Here is a 15,108-nt window from a genome sequence, read left to right as displayed (position 1 = left end):
GCCACAGGGTCTCTAGCTCTGCCACAAGAATCCTGGTTGGGTGTGGGCGGCATTGAGCAAGTTCAGCCCATTGATGTCAACCACCTGGCACTTGAGGGGCCTCATATTGAAATACTTAACCAGAGCATCTTAATAGAACATAAATCTATTACAAACCTGCATGGAAAATTATGCAGATAGCACTCATTTTGAAAATGACTGGCAAATGCAAAGGAGTTGTGTAGCATTTCTCCATATGTTAACTGCTTTTCATTTCAGGTCTGGAAATAAAACCAAACTTAATCATTGTGGCAGGCCTGAATAACAATATGTCTATGTGTTCCGTCCTTATGTCGATTTGTTTCCAGATTAACATTTGCCAAGAAAAATAGAAAGCAACCCTTAAGACGTAAGTTGCATCATCCAGTGAAATTCTACAAATATGTATTGAATACCTACTGTGTGCAAGACACCCTGAAGATAGACAGACAGATGAAATATAACCCCTCTTTCTCTTGCCATCTCTGGCATTGCAAATTGTCAAGGTGAATACCTACCTGTAAACATATGGGCTGAAGAAGTCAAAGTCAAAGCTGAAATCCCTTCCTTATTCCCAAATTGATGTTCAACCTCAGCCTGAAAGTGAGACTAAGATCTAAGTATTAAATGCTCTTAAACCTTGGTAAATCCTCCCAGTTTTCCAGTCCTGTCTCTTTGTTGGCCAATTTATACCTGTTTAATAAAAGCCATTGGTTCAGCAAGTATTTCCAGAACCTATTATGTTCCAGGTACTAGTCAAGGCACCAGAGCTACAGCAATAAACAAAAGAAGCACAAGTTTCTGCTCTCATGGAGCTTACATTTTGGTAAAATCATCACCTCCAGCATAGAAATTATAATAATAGATGGGTTTTCCATGCGAAGTTGGCAGAGGTGGCATTTTCTACCAATTTTTTTAGGACCGACATCTGAATTGAGAATAAACTCTTCTAAAGAATATGCATACTGGTTATTACTTAATTATACCCATATTTTAAAAAATAATAAATACTTATGCTAAAATTAAGTGTAACTATGCTATTGCTTAAATACTCATATTTTTAATCATTTAAAAATATTAAATAACTTAACATGCTGACAATATCAAAACACTTTCATAAATTTTGTTACTCCTAAAATCTTGGGTCTTGCTGGATTGCGGTTTCAACTGTCAGCATAATCTTGGCTTTCCCTTCCTGACAAATGTAATGTCTTGAATAACTTGTTTTTGTCTTGAGAAGTAGTAATCCCACATGTGTACCCTTGTAAGGACTTCAAGTATTTTTCACCTCATAATTTTGCTGCATTTCTGCAAGGTGGCTGGGATGGATCAGATGTTTCTCAGCAACCTCTTTTGGATATAAGGAGATCTGAATTTAACATTCAAATGATACAGAGCACCATTTGAAAAAAAAAAAAGGAGAAATTGATTAAAAACTTGCAGAGGTTGGCATTTATCAAAAGAACTAGAAAGAGCGTAATGTTGCCAATGAACTCAACAGTAGGGTTCCCAACAGTGGGGTGTTGGTGAATAGCAAACATCTGGATTTAGTCTGAGCTCCACCACTGACTCACTGTACAACCCTAGATAAGTGACAAGCTCTCTGGTTCCCCACCCTCTCCTCTTTAAACTTACATCTGGACTCCAAATAACCAATCTTCCCTCCCAAACAAATTGATGTTTAAGTCAAGTAGACTGGATCTCTGTGAGTAATCCCATTTGGTTTTAAATAAAACCAGGTGGAACAATTCATCTTCATGATAGCTTTTTGGTTGATACATCGTCACTAATCTCAAGGATTTAGGGCCGTCTACTTTTCAGTACCAAAGGGCACTGAAATGATTTCCTCCAATGCACAAAATGATTTTAGCAGAAGTTCAAAAAGTCACACTATTTCCCTGAGATCTGTTCTGAGTGATCAGAATTAGAATCTTGCCTAATCCAAAATTATAACATTAGGAAATTCACAAAACTGAAATCTAATCCTATAGATAAAAAAAAAGGATGAGACTGGGCTGGTGGACTGTTTTCAGATTATTTCAAGATCCCATCTCCCTAGTTTTGCAACTTATTTCTTCAGCCACAAAAATAAATAATTGCCCAATATTTTCAGAACTTAAATCAGGATGAAATCAGGCAATAAGACTAAAACCAACTGAATTTACTCTGCCTCTCTTCCCCATTTCCTTATTTTTCGTAAGAGCTACATTTATTGGAAATCTTTTCAGTTCAGTGGAAATTTCAGATTCATTTTACTGAGGAATGGGTTATATCATATAACTTTTTTTTTCCAATACAAATTGCCTTTGAGGCTAATAGAGACAACTCCCGCATTAGACTGAGAAAACATTCCTTAACAAGATTGTGAATCCTTTGTGTTCTTAAAATTGTTTAAGCTAAGAATAAGTCTAGAGGCTGAAAGATACCAGGTGGGATTTTTCATTTTTGGTTCAGTGTTAGGTTTTGGTTTTTTTCCAGAAAGTTCACACAGTGAAAAGAGAAAATGCCCTAGCTGCATTTTTCCTGATACCAGGGAGTCTGGCAGGTCGAAGGTCAAGGCCTAACAGGTACAGGTGATGATAAAAGATTCTGACATTCATAGTATAAGTACACCATGTTTTCTTTTCGGTTTGAGATTGGGGTTGGCTCTGGTGTGGGGACACTTCCTAACCTGCCGGCGTACAGAACATCTCCTGGAAACACCAGATAAATATTTACTTATTCTAACAGATGTTCTGTGAATCATTTGTCAAATTCACTTCCAAAAAGATCAAACCCTTATTCCCACTCATTTTCAATTTGTAGAAAATATATAGGATCTATACATGATGTGTGTATGACGTTTGTGTGAGTGTTTATTTATTTTGTGTGTGTGTTTAAATCATACATTATTTTCTCCCTCTGCAAATTTCAATTTTCTTCATGACTGAACAGTAATTCAATCTCAGATAAATTGCATTTTCAATCTGCCTGCGTAAAGTAGTAAGAAAGCCTCTGATTTCTTAATCTAACATGGACTCATGTGGTAAAGGAATGCAAACTTTATAGGAACATGAATTTGAAATGCAAGCCTACCTCTCTGAATCATACATTTTTCATAATTTATTTTATTTTTAGTATTTGTTTGTATCAGAGGTTATAAATATGAAATGTGGAAAATAATAAAGCTGACTCATTTTAGGTTGGACTCTTTTTTAATCATGAGGAAAATACCAAAACTTTGCAGGGAAATGATTTCAATTTTGTTGAAATGAATTGTATTAAGCATATGAAATAAATTAGAAAACTGGTCTAGATATGACAAAATTGAATGCATATTTCTCATGGTTACATTAATCTTCCTAATTATTTCTGTACTAGTGAGCTTTAACTGATAAGGTCAGTGGTTCTCAATCCTGGCTACATATTAGAATTCTCTGGTGAGCTTTTCAAAAAACAATGTCAATGTATGAGCATCTTCCCAGACCAAATTGAATCAGAATCCCCAGTGGGGCGGGGAGCTGTTGGGAATCAGTATTTTTGGAAGCATCACATATTATTCTAATATGCAATCAGAGTTGAGAATCACTGATTTAGGTCTTAGGGAGAATCCCAGAAACATGAATGATCACGTGGTCTATGTTCTGGAAGATGCTATTGCAGATGTACCACCAGCAGGTAGCAGTAGAGGGAAATAAAAAACCAGGCCAGTTGCCAGCCCTGATTAAGAAGCTTGGCCAATGCATATTGGGCGCCAAAAGGAATCTTTAAAGACTGAAGGATTTCTTAAAAATTATTCTCGGGGTACCTGGGTGGTTCAGTCAGTTAAGAGTCTGACTCTTGATTTCAGCTCAGGTTATAATTGCAGGGTCCTGGGATGGACCCCCATCTTGAGCTCCTCTAGTAGTGAGGAGTCTGCTTAAGGATTCATTTCCTCTCCCTCTCCCTTCCCCCTCACCCTCTCTCTCTCTCTCTCTCTCTCTCTCTCTCTCTCTCAAATAAATAAATCTTAAAAATAATTATTCTGAAGGTTATTTTTTTGGCTTTTTCTGAAACTTAAACCTGGCTTTGATATTTCAAAAATTCAATGCATGCCACAAAGGCAAGGTATGTATGAAAGCCTCGAAGCTGGGCGAGGGGATATAGAGGGGGAAAAATCATAGATAAAAACCAATTCTTTCTCACGGACTTCCTTACCTCCAAAACATGCAAAGTTATTAGAAGAAATATCTCTATCCATATTTATGTCTGTACACATCTATGGTTTAAGCCTTCAGGACTTGGGAAAGAACTATGGAATTTAACATTAAAGGTCGAGAATCTTGATACCCTGACAATATAATATTGGGCAAGTTAATAATCTCTATGAGCCTCAGTTTCCTTATTTGTAAAATGGGGTTTAGATATAAAAATAAGGGAAATCCAAACCATTTCTAAAATTTTCAAGTGTACAAGTGCTAGTTATTTCCTTTAATTAAAATTGGCTTTTGGGTATATTGGAATTTCAAGGTCATTCCATCAGCCATCATTTTTTGAGAGCCTCCTGTGTGTACAGCTTTATCCTAAGGTCTGCGATCCAATGAAGACCCTGACTCATTGTCAAGTATGACTGAGAATACACACCTAAAATGTAGCCGTTTTTCTAAATACCTGTACATGCCTTGACTTTTTCTCAAGAACTAGCTAATAAGGAGTTAATAGTTCAATTAAAGTTACTTAAATGTGACTAAAATAGGACATTCTCTTCTCAGCAACTGGAAAGAACATTGCTGCATTTTAGACTGCTGGCTTCTGGAAAGCAGCCGAGTTTTAAAATGTTTATATCCCCATGTCCTCCTGCCCCAAAAGGCTTAATAAAGATTCTGGTTGGAATTAAATTTATAATATGGTGACTGGACATTTCATTTTTACTGAAATGTAGTCTAATCCCTTTAGAGTATTGTATTTCATCTATGTAAATATCTACAATTTGCAGATGTCTGTCCCTACGCCAACAAATTGCAAAAGACTGTTGATGATATTTGGCCTCCCAAGAGCTCACAGATTTGTTTACAAACTATAATCAGTATTATTTTCAAGCTTTGCAATCAAAATTGTGAGCCTCAGAAGTCAGCTGCTTGGGCATTTCATAACACGGAGACTGAGACTGATAAACTTGATTCTTGTTTGTATGGCTGCCCTCCCCGACTGCACCATAGTTACTGACGGGCAGGCTCCAGGACTTCTGTTATGTGTCTCATTCAGAGCAGACACTCAAAAGATTCTTCCTAAGACATGGAGTACCCGAGCTAAAGGGAGTGTGGGATGCCCTCAAACCTAATATTCTTCTCTCCAGCCTGAGGTTGAAAGATGGGGGAGGGGAAAGTCAATTGACTTGCCCAAGGTAACTCAGTTAGTAGCAAAATGAGAACTTGAACCTAGGACTCCTAACTCCCAGATTTGTTGGATGAATTAACGAGGCATTGAAAAGCTCATAGAAGTCTCTGTTTGAAAGGCGGCCTGAGGAGGAATAAGGTATGGAGTCACTCATTCCCCTAGCCCTCTGCTGGTTCCCTCTGATGGAAGGATCTAGGTTATGAGTCTCAGTAGAACACAGAGAAGCAGAATTTGTGGCATTCAGAGAGATATAAGGATACAGAAAAAAAAAAAAAGTAGGTGAGTTCTTCTATCCCAATCTGCCTCCAGGCATTTTCCCAGGTTGTCCAGACCTGGTTCTTTTTTTATTTTTTTTCTTTTTAAGATTTTATTTATTTATTTGACAGAGAGAGAGAAAGAGAGAGAGAGAGAAAGAAAGCGTGCACAAGCAGGGGGAGTAGGAGGAAGAGAGGCAGGCTCCCTGCTGAGCGCACCAGACAATCAAGAGAGAGATTGCTGTCCATCACACATCTTAATGCAAGAGAGGCTTGGTTTTCATTTATGTTGTTGGAATTTGGAGTCAGAACAAAACAGTATCGGGGATGCTACAGCATTCACTCTTGGCTTTTAAAATGCAGGGCGCCTGGGTAGCTCAGTGGGTTAAGCATCTGCCTCTTGATTTCAGCTCAGGGTTGTGAGATTGAGCCTGATGTTGGGTTCTGTGCTGAGCTCAGAATCTGCTTGAGTCTCTCTCCCTCTCTCTCTCTCTGCCCCTCTCTTCCCTCATGCTCTCTCTCTCTCAAATAAATAAATAAAATCCTTAAAATGCAGAATGACCACACTTGTTCCCATCATCAGAGGACAGGCCCAACTGCTAGCAGTGAAGGCCTTTCACCATTTCCTCACTTTAATGCATGTGGGAAGCACATATCTTTTATTGGAATGAAATCCACACCTGGCTAATATTTCAAAGGCTGACAAAACACAAGAACAGAAGGACAGTTTTGCGAGTGATTCCTGTGTAATGTAGCAATTTCAGGCATTCCAGTACTTGACATTTATAAAGTTAGAGATCAATTTCAGCTAAGTTACTTAATTCATGACAAGAAATCTCTGGGGTGGGGCGCCGGGGTGGCTCAGCCTGTTAAGTGGCTGCCTGTGGCTCAGGTCCTGGATCCAGCCTTTTGTCAGGCTCCCTGCTCAGCAGGGAGTTTGCTTCTCCCTCTCCCTCTGCCCCTCCCCTCTGCTTGTGCTCTCTCTCTTTCAAACAAAATAAAATCATATATATATATATAAAGAGGGACATCTGGGTAGCTCAGTGGCTGAGCATCTGCCTTTGGCTCAGGTTGTGATCCCAGGGTCCTTGGATCAAGTCCTGCATCAGGCTCCCTGAAGGGAGCCTGCTTCTCCCTCTGCCTATGTCTCTGCCTTTCTCTCTGTGTCTCTCATGGATAAATAAATAAAATCTTTAAAAAGAAAAAAAAATAATTAAAAAAATGTTTTTAAAAGAAATTTCTGGGGTATAAAGACATTAAGATAATTAGGATTGCAATATTTTTCCTTTAGTGAAGACCAAGCACACATGTTGGCACAATGCCCAGCAGAGGAGAGTTAGCAAAATAGCTAACATGGCTGTGTACTTGGGGATCCGAGAAGACTTGGTGTCTCCAATCTGAGGTCTGCACTTATTCTCAAGAATGGGTCTCAGGAGCTCAAAACTAATTGTGCAAAAAGTCAAATCTCAAACACAGATGGAATAGCCATCTAAAGCTAACATGCAAATAAGCTTGGGCCTATGGTTTTAGTCCTAAAATAAATCCAGACCAGAAGAACTGGGAACTCAATCAAAGATTAGGGACAGATAGATGGTTCTTCTCTAAGTAGAAAACTACCAATATTAGTGCCTTCTTAGGAATGTGTGCCAGAATTAGTCCTAAATTTTTACAAATGACCCAGAATCGGAATCTCCGAGTCTGTATGCCATGCTGTTTTTCCAGAAGCTGAATGCCAAGCGAATAAGGATAAATGATAGAGGGGCTTGCTAGGTACTGAGAGTGGCCAGAATGGAAATAGGAAGTTTCAATGTAGGCAACAATGCTTCAGTAATTATGGGACCCAGCTCTCACTTAGACTCTAGCAAAGTCATAATGGAGTCTTCTGAAAGCGAGGGCTCAAAGCACTGCAGCTGAAAACAAAGGCCAACAAAACATCATGTCCTTGGGAAGAGGCATGCAAATGGAACTGTACAAACCATAGTGCGCTCAAACACTGTCAGGCGAGCTCAATGCCCTGTTCTAAGCCGGGATGGGAGAGGGGTCAGAGCTCCATGGGAAGGACCTGGGGGCTGCCGTGTCTGGAATCCTGGAGATGAAAGCTTGCCTTGGTGATGACCCTCTGTAAGGTCAGAGGTGGCTGAAGCCCATCAGGGTAAACGTTCTAGACTGCTGACATGCCTGCTTTGAGCTGAGACTCTAGCATACATCCATCTTCTCATTTATTATACCCAGGCACCGCATGAAGTGAAGATGAATTATTAGCCCACTTTGCAGAAGAAGGGATGAGGCTTAGAGACATTAAATAACTTGCTAGTGAGGGGCCAGTACTTCACCCATGCTGCCTGATTCCCCAGCCAGATGACTGTGGCAACCCCCTGTCCTTAGGCTTTCCATGAAGCTTTTATTTCCTTTCTCCTAAGGAGGCCAGGTTACAGCTAGTAAGCAGTGGCTCCTTTTTGATTGTGTCTGAGTAGTGTCCCCTCCCTGCTGGGTGTCCTCCTCATCAACCCCTCTTCTGGGAATACAGAGGTGTATCACGCTCCCTCTCTTTGCAATGTTGCCCCAGAAGGAGGGGGACACCAAACTTGGGTAAAGACTGAGCATAGAGCACTAATGATATTTTGGAAGTCTAATGATAGGAAGGGAATTTAAGATAAACACATTTCTGAACACCCATGAAATGAAGGAAAAGGTAGAGGTTGAAAGCATAACATTAAGAGGTAGCAGCTGAAAGTATAAACAAGCTCAAAAAGGGTTTAGGTAAGTTCCTGAATGATACACTCAATGGATTATTAAAGGACACTGGGGATATTTGAGGGACATATCTAAGCATTTGGGAATGGTACAGCACTGAAATCACATTTTCTCTCAAAGGTGATTTTTACACTGGGTGAGTTAGGGTCACATCTATGTGGAAAAATGTTATCTAAGTTTCTTTAGGTTTCTGAGTGTCAACAATTTTATCTGGGAGATTAGGGGGGGACAATTTTGAAGCTGGGCTTCTGAAAAAAATGATGAATGGACTGACTACCAAAGCAACAGTAAATACAGAAATGATAAGAAGTGGGGAGGAAAGTGATGATATTTGGAAATACAATGGATTTATCTTTCAAAATACGTAAGTGATGAATGATCAGTCATCTTAGTAGAGCCTGATAACGCAGGAAAATTTAAAGAGTAAATGGATAAACGCTTCTATAGTGAGGAATATTACAAATCATAAGCAGTGACTTCATGAGTGTAGTTAACAGCTCTGAAGTTCAACACCTATTTCATGACAGTTTTCCATTGTTTCTGTTCATTGTGTTCATAATATCCTTTTGCACCCCTTTTGATAATGTTTTACAGACATGTGATTTATATTCTTTATCTGTGTCTTTGCCTCCCAGACAGAAGTAGAGTGAGCAGCATTAGCAAGAAGAAATCATCAAGCATCTATCATGACTTGGGGGCCTGTGCTGGTTGCTGGCTATGGATATTTAGTCCCCAGAGTGGTCATTGTTTTAAGCACAGGTTAGCCTCACCATCTGAAAGTAGAGTGCACCTATGAACCCCTTCATAAGCCAATGTTACAAAGTGAAGAGGTAATTACCATTCATTTACATGGAAAATTTTTTAGTGTTCCCAGAATCAAAAAAGATAACCTCTCTTAGGCTTTTCTTTTTTCCCTTTTAACAGACGGAGAGTGGGAGGAGGGGCAGAGGGAGAGAGAGAATCTTAAGCAGGCTCCATGCTCAGCATGGAGACCAACGAGGGGCTTGATCTCATGACCCTGAGATCGTGACCTGAGCCAAATTCAGGAGTCAGATGATTACCTGACTGAGCCACCCAGGTGCCCCTTAGGCTTTTCTGATACCTTAGGACGGATAAATCTTGCTAATGGATGTGCAAAATCAATGGAAATAAAGCACAGGTGCTCACAGACACAGTTCAGAGCTCTGGAGGCTTCATGCTGGGATGCAGAGTGTCATTCCTAGGGAAGGAAGTTGGCAGCACCACTCTCACTGCTCCGGTGTGCTGCCTCTGTGAGGGCTTGCCATCAAAGACCAAACAAACACTGATTGCTACTTTCTCTTTTCATCTTTTTTTCCAACAGCAAAGACTCTCTCTGGATTTCTTTCAGTTAGTGAATGCAGGTAGCGAATTCATGTAGGTCCTTTGGGAAAGCAAAGTAAGTGGTGGAAAGTGAACTTCTGAAAGTTCAAAACTTGGGAGATATTTGCATTTATTTCTCTTAAAATAATACAAAGTCAAATCAGTTAACTGTCAGCAACACGTAGTTGACCAACCAAAAAAAACCAAGAAAACAACAAAATATGGATTGTTATATTTTCCTCTTATTCTGCCTTTATGTATTGTAAATTTTGAGAAACAAATTCACATCTTTGAACATACGAATCAGGTCACTCCCAGGGACCTCTGAGAGGATCCCACCACCCCTGTGAAATCCAGTTTCCTTGTCACCATCACCCAGCCTCATGTGATGGCACTCCTCCCATCAAAGTCATTGTCCCTGGGCTCCCCACACCAAACAGCTGGTTTCCACTTAGCACCTGAAAGGCTCTAAGCTCTTCTCCACTGCAAGATCTTTGCACATGCTATTCACTCTTCCTTTTTTTTTTTTTAACTTAATTTATTCATGAGAGACATACACACAGAGAGAGAGAGAGAGAGAGAGAGAGAGAGAGAGGCAGAGACACAGGCAGAGGGAGAAGCAGGCTCCATGCAAGGAGCACGATGTGGGAATCAATCCCGGGTCTCCTGGATCATGCCCTGGGCCAAAGCGCTGAGCCACCCAGGCTGCCCTATTCTCTCTTTCTAACCAGATTTTTCTTTCCTGCCTTTGCTGGCTGCAGCTTTCTAGTCACTTGTCTCTTTAGAAAAACAAAAACAAAAAACCAAAACCAAAACCAAAACAAAAACGATGTAGGGTTAGTAGGTAAGCAATATTTATCAAAACCTATTAGAATTGAGTAAAACTAGAGAACTAATCTATTAAAATAAACCTTTATAAATAAAGAACAGAATTATTTTATTCCTTTTTAAAGGTTTATTCTTAAGTCATCTCTACCCTCATAACCCCAAGATCATGAGTCACATGCTCCCCTGACTGAGCCAGCCAGGCACCCCCAGAATTGTTTTCTGTTCGAATTCATCACTTCACAAAATGTTCACTTAATCCACTCAAGGTGAATTATTGACTGCCAAAAATCTTTAATTCTGTTTTCTTCTCAGAATGTTTGACTTTCCAATCTCATTTACTTAATGATCCTGTTCTTTGATAGATTTAGTTTGGTTAAGTTTAAATGCATGTGGGAATGTCTTCACTCAACTCCTATCCATGAAAAATGAAACTTAACAGATGGGTCATTACGGGACATAAAATGGAAAGCATGGGGGCCTCTGTATTGTTCATTTCTTTGTTGCCTTGAGTATTCTCGGACACCAGGTTTTCAGATCCACTCGATGTTTTATTTTTCACCACACCATTAGCAATCTGGGCCCCATTGTGTGCTCCTTCCTTCCCTTCCCTTTGTGGGTCATTCATGAGCGTCTTCTGGAAGTTCCTGTACATTGAGCCCATCAGAGAAAACATGGCAGCATGGGTTTGTATGAGGAAATGAGCCAGCCAACTGGCTAGGCATTAGATCCTAGTGTGTTTCTGCCTGAGATTACAGTAGTGTTAAAAGTCAGCTGGCCCTGTGGCGTGCAAACTGTGGGTACTGAGCTGTGTGCCCTCTCAGAGGCAGTGAGGAGTGCTTCCATGTGCTAGAAATTCACTGCAGTGCAGTCTGTGAAGAGATCCCTAGCAAAGCCACTCCCTTATTGGAACTTTGATTTCAGGTGCATCATCTGTCTCCAGTTGCGTATTTACATGCTCAAGCTACCAGCCCGTGAGGTTCCTAGTTCCCATTATTTTAAGTGACCTATTATGCTGGTATCTTTTATGCTCCCTGACTCTGTGTCATAGCAATGCAGCCACTGTTTTCTCTTTCAATATTTGTACACACATATTTCTTCAATGTCTCAGGATGCTTAGAGCTAAGCAATGCCCACATATCTTGGCTGATGATTCAAATGCTAAAAAACTGTTAAATTCTCTTTTACAGAGATAAAAACAGAGCTCTGAGTCTTATGGATTAAAGCAGTGGTTCACGAATTTTTATAGGCATTAAGAATAAGAAGCATCTGGGGCCCTTGCTCCTTAGATACAAAAGCAAAAACCCCTGAAGATTGCAAATTCCCAGAACCCACCCCTAAAGATACTGATTTAGGTCCAGGAATTTGTTCCCTCTCCTTTTTTTTTTTAAAGTAGGGCCCTAGGTGATTCTGAAAAAGACCCACAGACCATGCTCTGAGAAAGCCTGGAATGAGGGAGAGCTGGTTTAGCTCTTCCCACTCCCTTACTAAGCTTCCATCTGGAATAATTTTTGTCTAAGCTCAGAAAGAAACCCATGAGGAGTTAAAAAAAAATCCTTTTGTGAGTGAACTAAGCATTACACGGTGGGAAGTTTCTGGATACCTTGGGAAGAGATAAAGACAAATGCTTTCTTTCAAAAACTGGCCAGATTTCATCATCTAGTTACCTTCCCCTCCTCCCTCTCCTTCTTCCCCTTCCTGTTCTCCCCACTTCCCCTCTCTTCCTTCTCTACCTCTCTTCCTCCTCCCCTCCCTTCCTCCTCTTCCTCTTCCCTTTCCTCTTCTCTTCTTCCCCTCCTCCTTTTTTGGTTCATTTAGGCACTATATTCTTTTCTCCTCTCACCAAACCTTTTTTTCCAGAAGCTGTTGCAAACTCTGTCAGGTGACTACTTTTAGAAGACAGAATAGGTCAGTATCAATTCCTAGCAGAACTTGGAGATGAGATTCAGAACTTCTGAAAAGCCAAGAGGCCACCTTCTCCAGCAGCTTGGCATTGGCTGGAAATAAATCCCCTTTCTTATGTTTAAGATAATTATGATAGGTGTGATGCGAAGTGGTGGGGAAATTCAGTAGCACACCATTGCTCAGATCCTAGCAAGGGAGCATCCCCTTCTCAACTCCCCGGCTCCACACAAACACCCTACTGCACCCCAGCCAACACCCCCACCACCATTACCAGGTGCAGGCCTACCTGCCATGGTCCACAGTCACCTGTCTCACCACATTCAAAGCCATCACACACAGGTGCTAAAATACTGCCTCCATGGGAACCTTCAAGAGTAGATTATCAAGATTAGTCACCAGGGTAACATAGCCTAGGAATGGAGCAGAGCTTTTGAAGTAGCAGTTGGGGAATGTGAGGGTAGCAAGACGATTTAAGAGGTTGCTAACACAGACAAAGCTATTTACAAGCAAGGGCTTTCATTCTTTTATCGGTGAAGCAAACCAGCTGCCCTTTAGTCTTGACACTGTAATCTCACCAGTAAAATGGCAGTTGGTTAACAACATCCTCTCTCACCAAGCCAGGAAATGATGAAAAAAATGTCTCCATGGACCCCTTTAGGGATAAACAGAGGGAAATGCTTATTATCTCTTGAACATTAGCTATGCGGTTGAGGAGAAAGGAGTTGCAAGAATGGGTGAACATTAACAGTGGGGTTTGAACCCTGGCAGTGTTTGTAGCCATGCCTCCAGAGAACAATCAGGAGAGGGAAAAGAAAGAGAGAGGGAGAGGGACTGAGAAAAGAGGGAGGAAGAAAGAGAGAGAAATGTAATTCTAAAAGCTACTCTTTCTTTTTCTTCAAAAGCAGAATAGCTGTCTCCTTGTGACCCCACTAGGGGCCATTGCCCTGTCTTGCCTTTCCTGATTGGGAATAGACCCATTTTTCATCTGGAAACCTGGCTATCATAAGGCTACAGAGGGAATCCTGGATGCACAGAAAGGAATGGGATGTGAAAGTTCTTTCCTATGAGTAGAAGGAGTTTTTACTCAGGGCCATTCAGCTTCTGTATGTTTCAATTTCCAATTCTCCCCATAGCCACCTCAAACTTTAAATATATCCTTTTCCTTAATGACTCTTGAACCATCACTTTATTCTATGTGCAGAAAACGAGCAGATACTGCAGCATACTATCCACCCAGGGAATCACTAAAGAGGTTCCATAGTTCTGCCAAAGCCTGTTGATGCAATCCATCACTAAGTTGAATCTGAAAATTGCAGTTTTGAAATATAAGTCATCATTTGGCAAATGATGTAATATATAGGTCTTACCAATTTTTATCAAAATGAATAATCTGCATCTGTGGGTTTGTTCTGTTCCTGTGTTTCACCATACCCCGAGAATACCAAAGAATGAATGTGCTCTAGTCTCTCTTTTCATCACTTACTGACAGGCTGTTCTGTTGCTGTAGACACCTGACCCTATTTTAGAGTTAATACAACCATTTTACAGTTAATACTCATTATAAGGGTCTGATTTCCCTTTGCCACACCTCCATGGTTCCATATCTAAGCTGGGTAAGTTCTGCTTAGACAAGAAAAGTAAATATTATGTAAAAAATACACAAAACATTGTCTCATCTGACATATTTTAATATTGCAGAAAGATTCATTGCAATAATTAACTTGATAAATACCATCATGTCCAAGCCCTGGAAAAGCATGAAACATTCTTTAAAAAAGCAGCTGAGTTAAAAGACTCACAGAATTATAGAGGCATGATCTAGAGATCAATCAGCTCTCTCAACTGTAGTGGAGGAAACTGAGCTCAGGTTTCATTAATTCAGAGAAGTGAATTAATTTGCTAAAAGCCACAAAATTAGTGGCAGAACCAGGCCTAAATTATAGTCTCTGGAAGCCAGAAGTTTTCATTACTACATCTGATGCATAAGCAATATTTCTTCTCAAAGAGTCCTACATTAATTATAGGTTGTATGATGATGATTTTTTGCAGAGCTAACCCCTAGCCCCTCAGACCATCTGGAAATGGTGTTAATATTCCCAGCGCACCTGGCTAATGTTGCCATGCTCAATTGGAACTGGGAAAATTCCCCTCTTCCTTTGGTTGGTGGCCATTCCAGTCAAAAGGTTTTCATCAACGAAGAGCAATGGTGGAGTGTGGGGTGCTTCATCCACTCATGTTCATCACTAAAAGGCACTCAAGACCTGCCATTCATCCCTTTAGCTGCTCTTGTCTGGGCTGCTGTAAAAGAGACCACCACTCCCTCTGTGGAATGCTGCTGTGGTTTTATCTCCAGGATTTTCCAAGTGTGAGGACTAATCTCTCTCATCCTGTCCTCCAAAACCTCCTGTCAGTGGCTGCTTGAGGTTTCTCATTCATTCACAGATTTACCACACAGTTGCTGGGGCCTGTATTTGCTATCAGTATTTACAGCACATATGTGGTACCCATCACCCAGAAGGTGCTCAATAAAGTGTTTTTTAAATGAATGTGTTGATGATAAAACAGGTAGCATACAATTAGAAGCATTTTGTTTGAACACAGTATACTCTACCCCAAAACCATCATGCCCTTAATATTCCTATGTAATTTCCAATCA

At 40.4% G+C, this 15,108-nt stretch overlaps 1 protein-coding gene across 4 annotated transcripts in view; it reads left to right on the top strand.

Moving 5' to 3' along the window:
* PLEKHS1 (pleckstrin homology domain containing S1) overlaps nucleotides 1-15,108 on the top strand; it is a 52,967-nt gene that overhangs the window by 32,932 nt on the left and 4,927 nt on the right. Inside the window, exons 14-15 of one of the 4 annotated variants that reach the window (XR_012020569.1) lie at nucleotides 9,017-9,211; nucleotides 9,724-9,844. Coding sequence is in view for 1 of the 4 variants with exons in the window: in XM_072805247.1 (XP_072661348.1) it covers nucleotides 348-371 (24 nt within the window). In the remaining 3 variants the exon portion in view is untranslated. Of the gene's footprint in view, nucleotides 1-347; nucleotides 713-9,016; nucleotides 9,212-9,723; nucleotides 9,845-15,108 lie in introns of those variants that run through there. The other 3 variants (XR_012020568.1, XM_072805246.1, XM_072805247.1) reach the window with 3 other exon arrangements.

The sequence above is a fragment of the Canis lupus genome, chromosome 29, assembly GCF_048164855.1.
Source record: "Canis lupus baileyi chromosome 29, mCanLup2.hap1, whole genome shotgun sequence".
Classification (NCBI taxonomy): Eukaryota; Metazoa; Chordata; class Mammalia; order Carnivora; family Canidae; genus Canis; species Canis lupus.
This window is presented reverse-complemented; position numbering and strand designations above follow the sequence as displayed.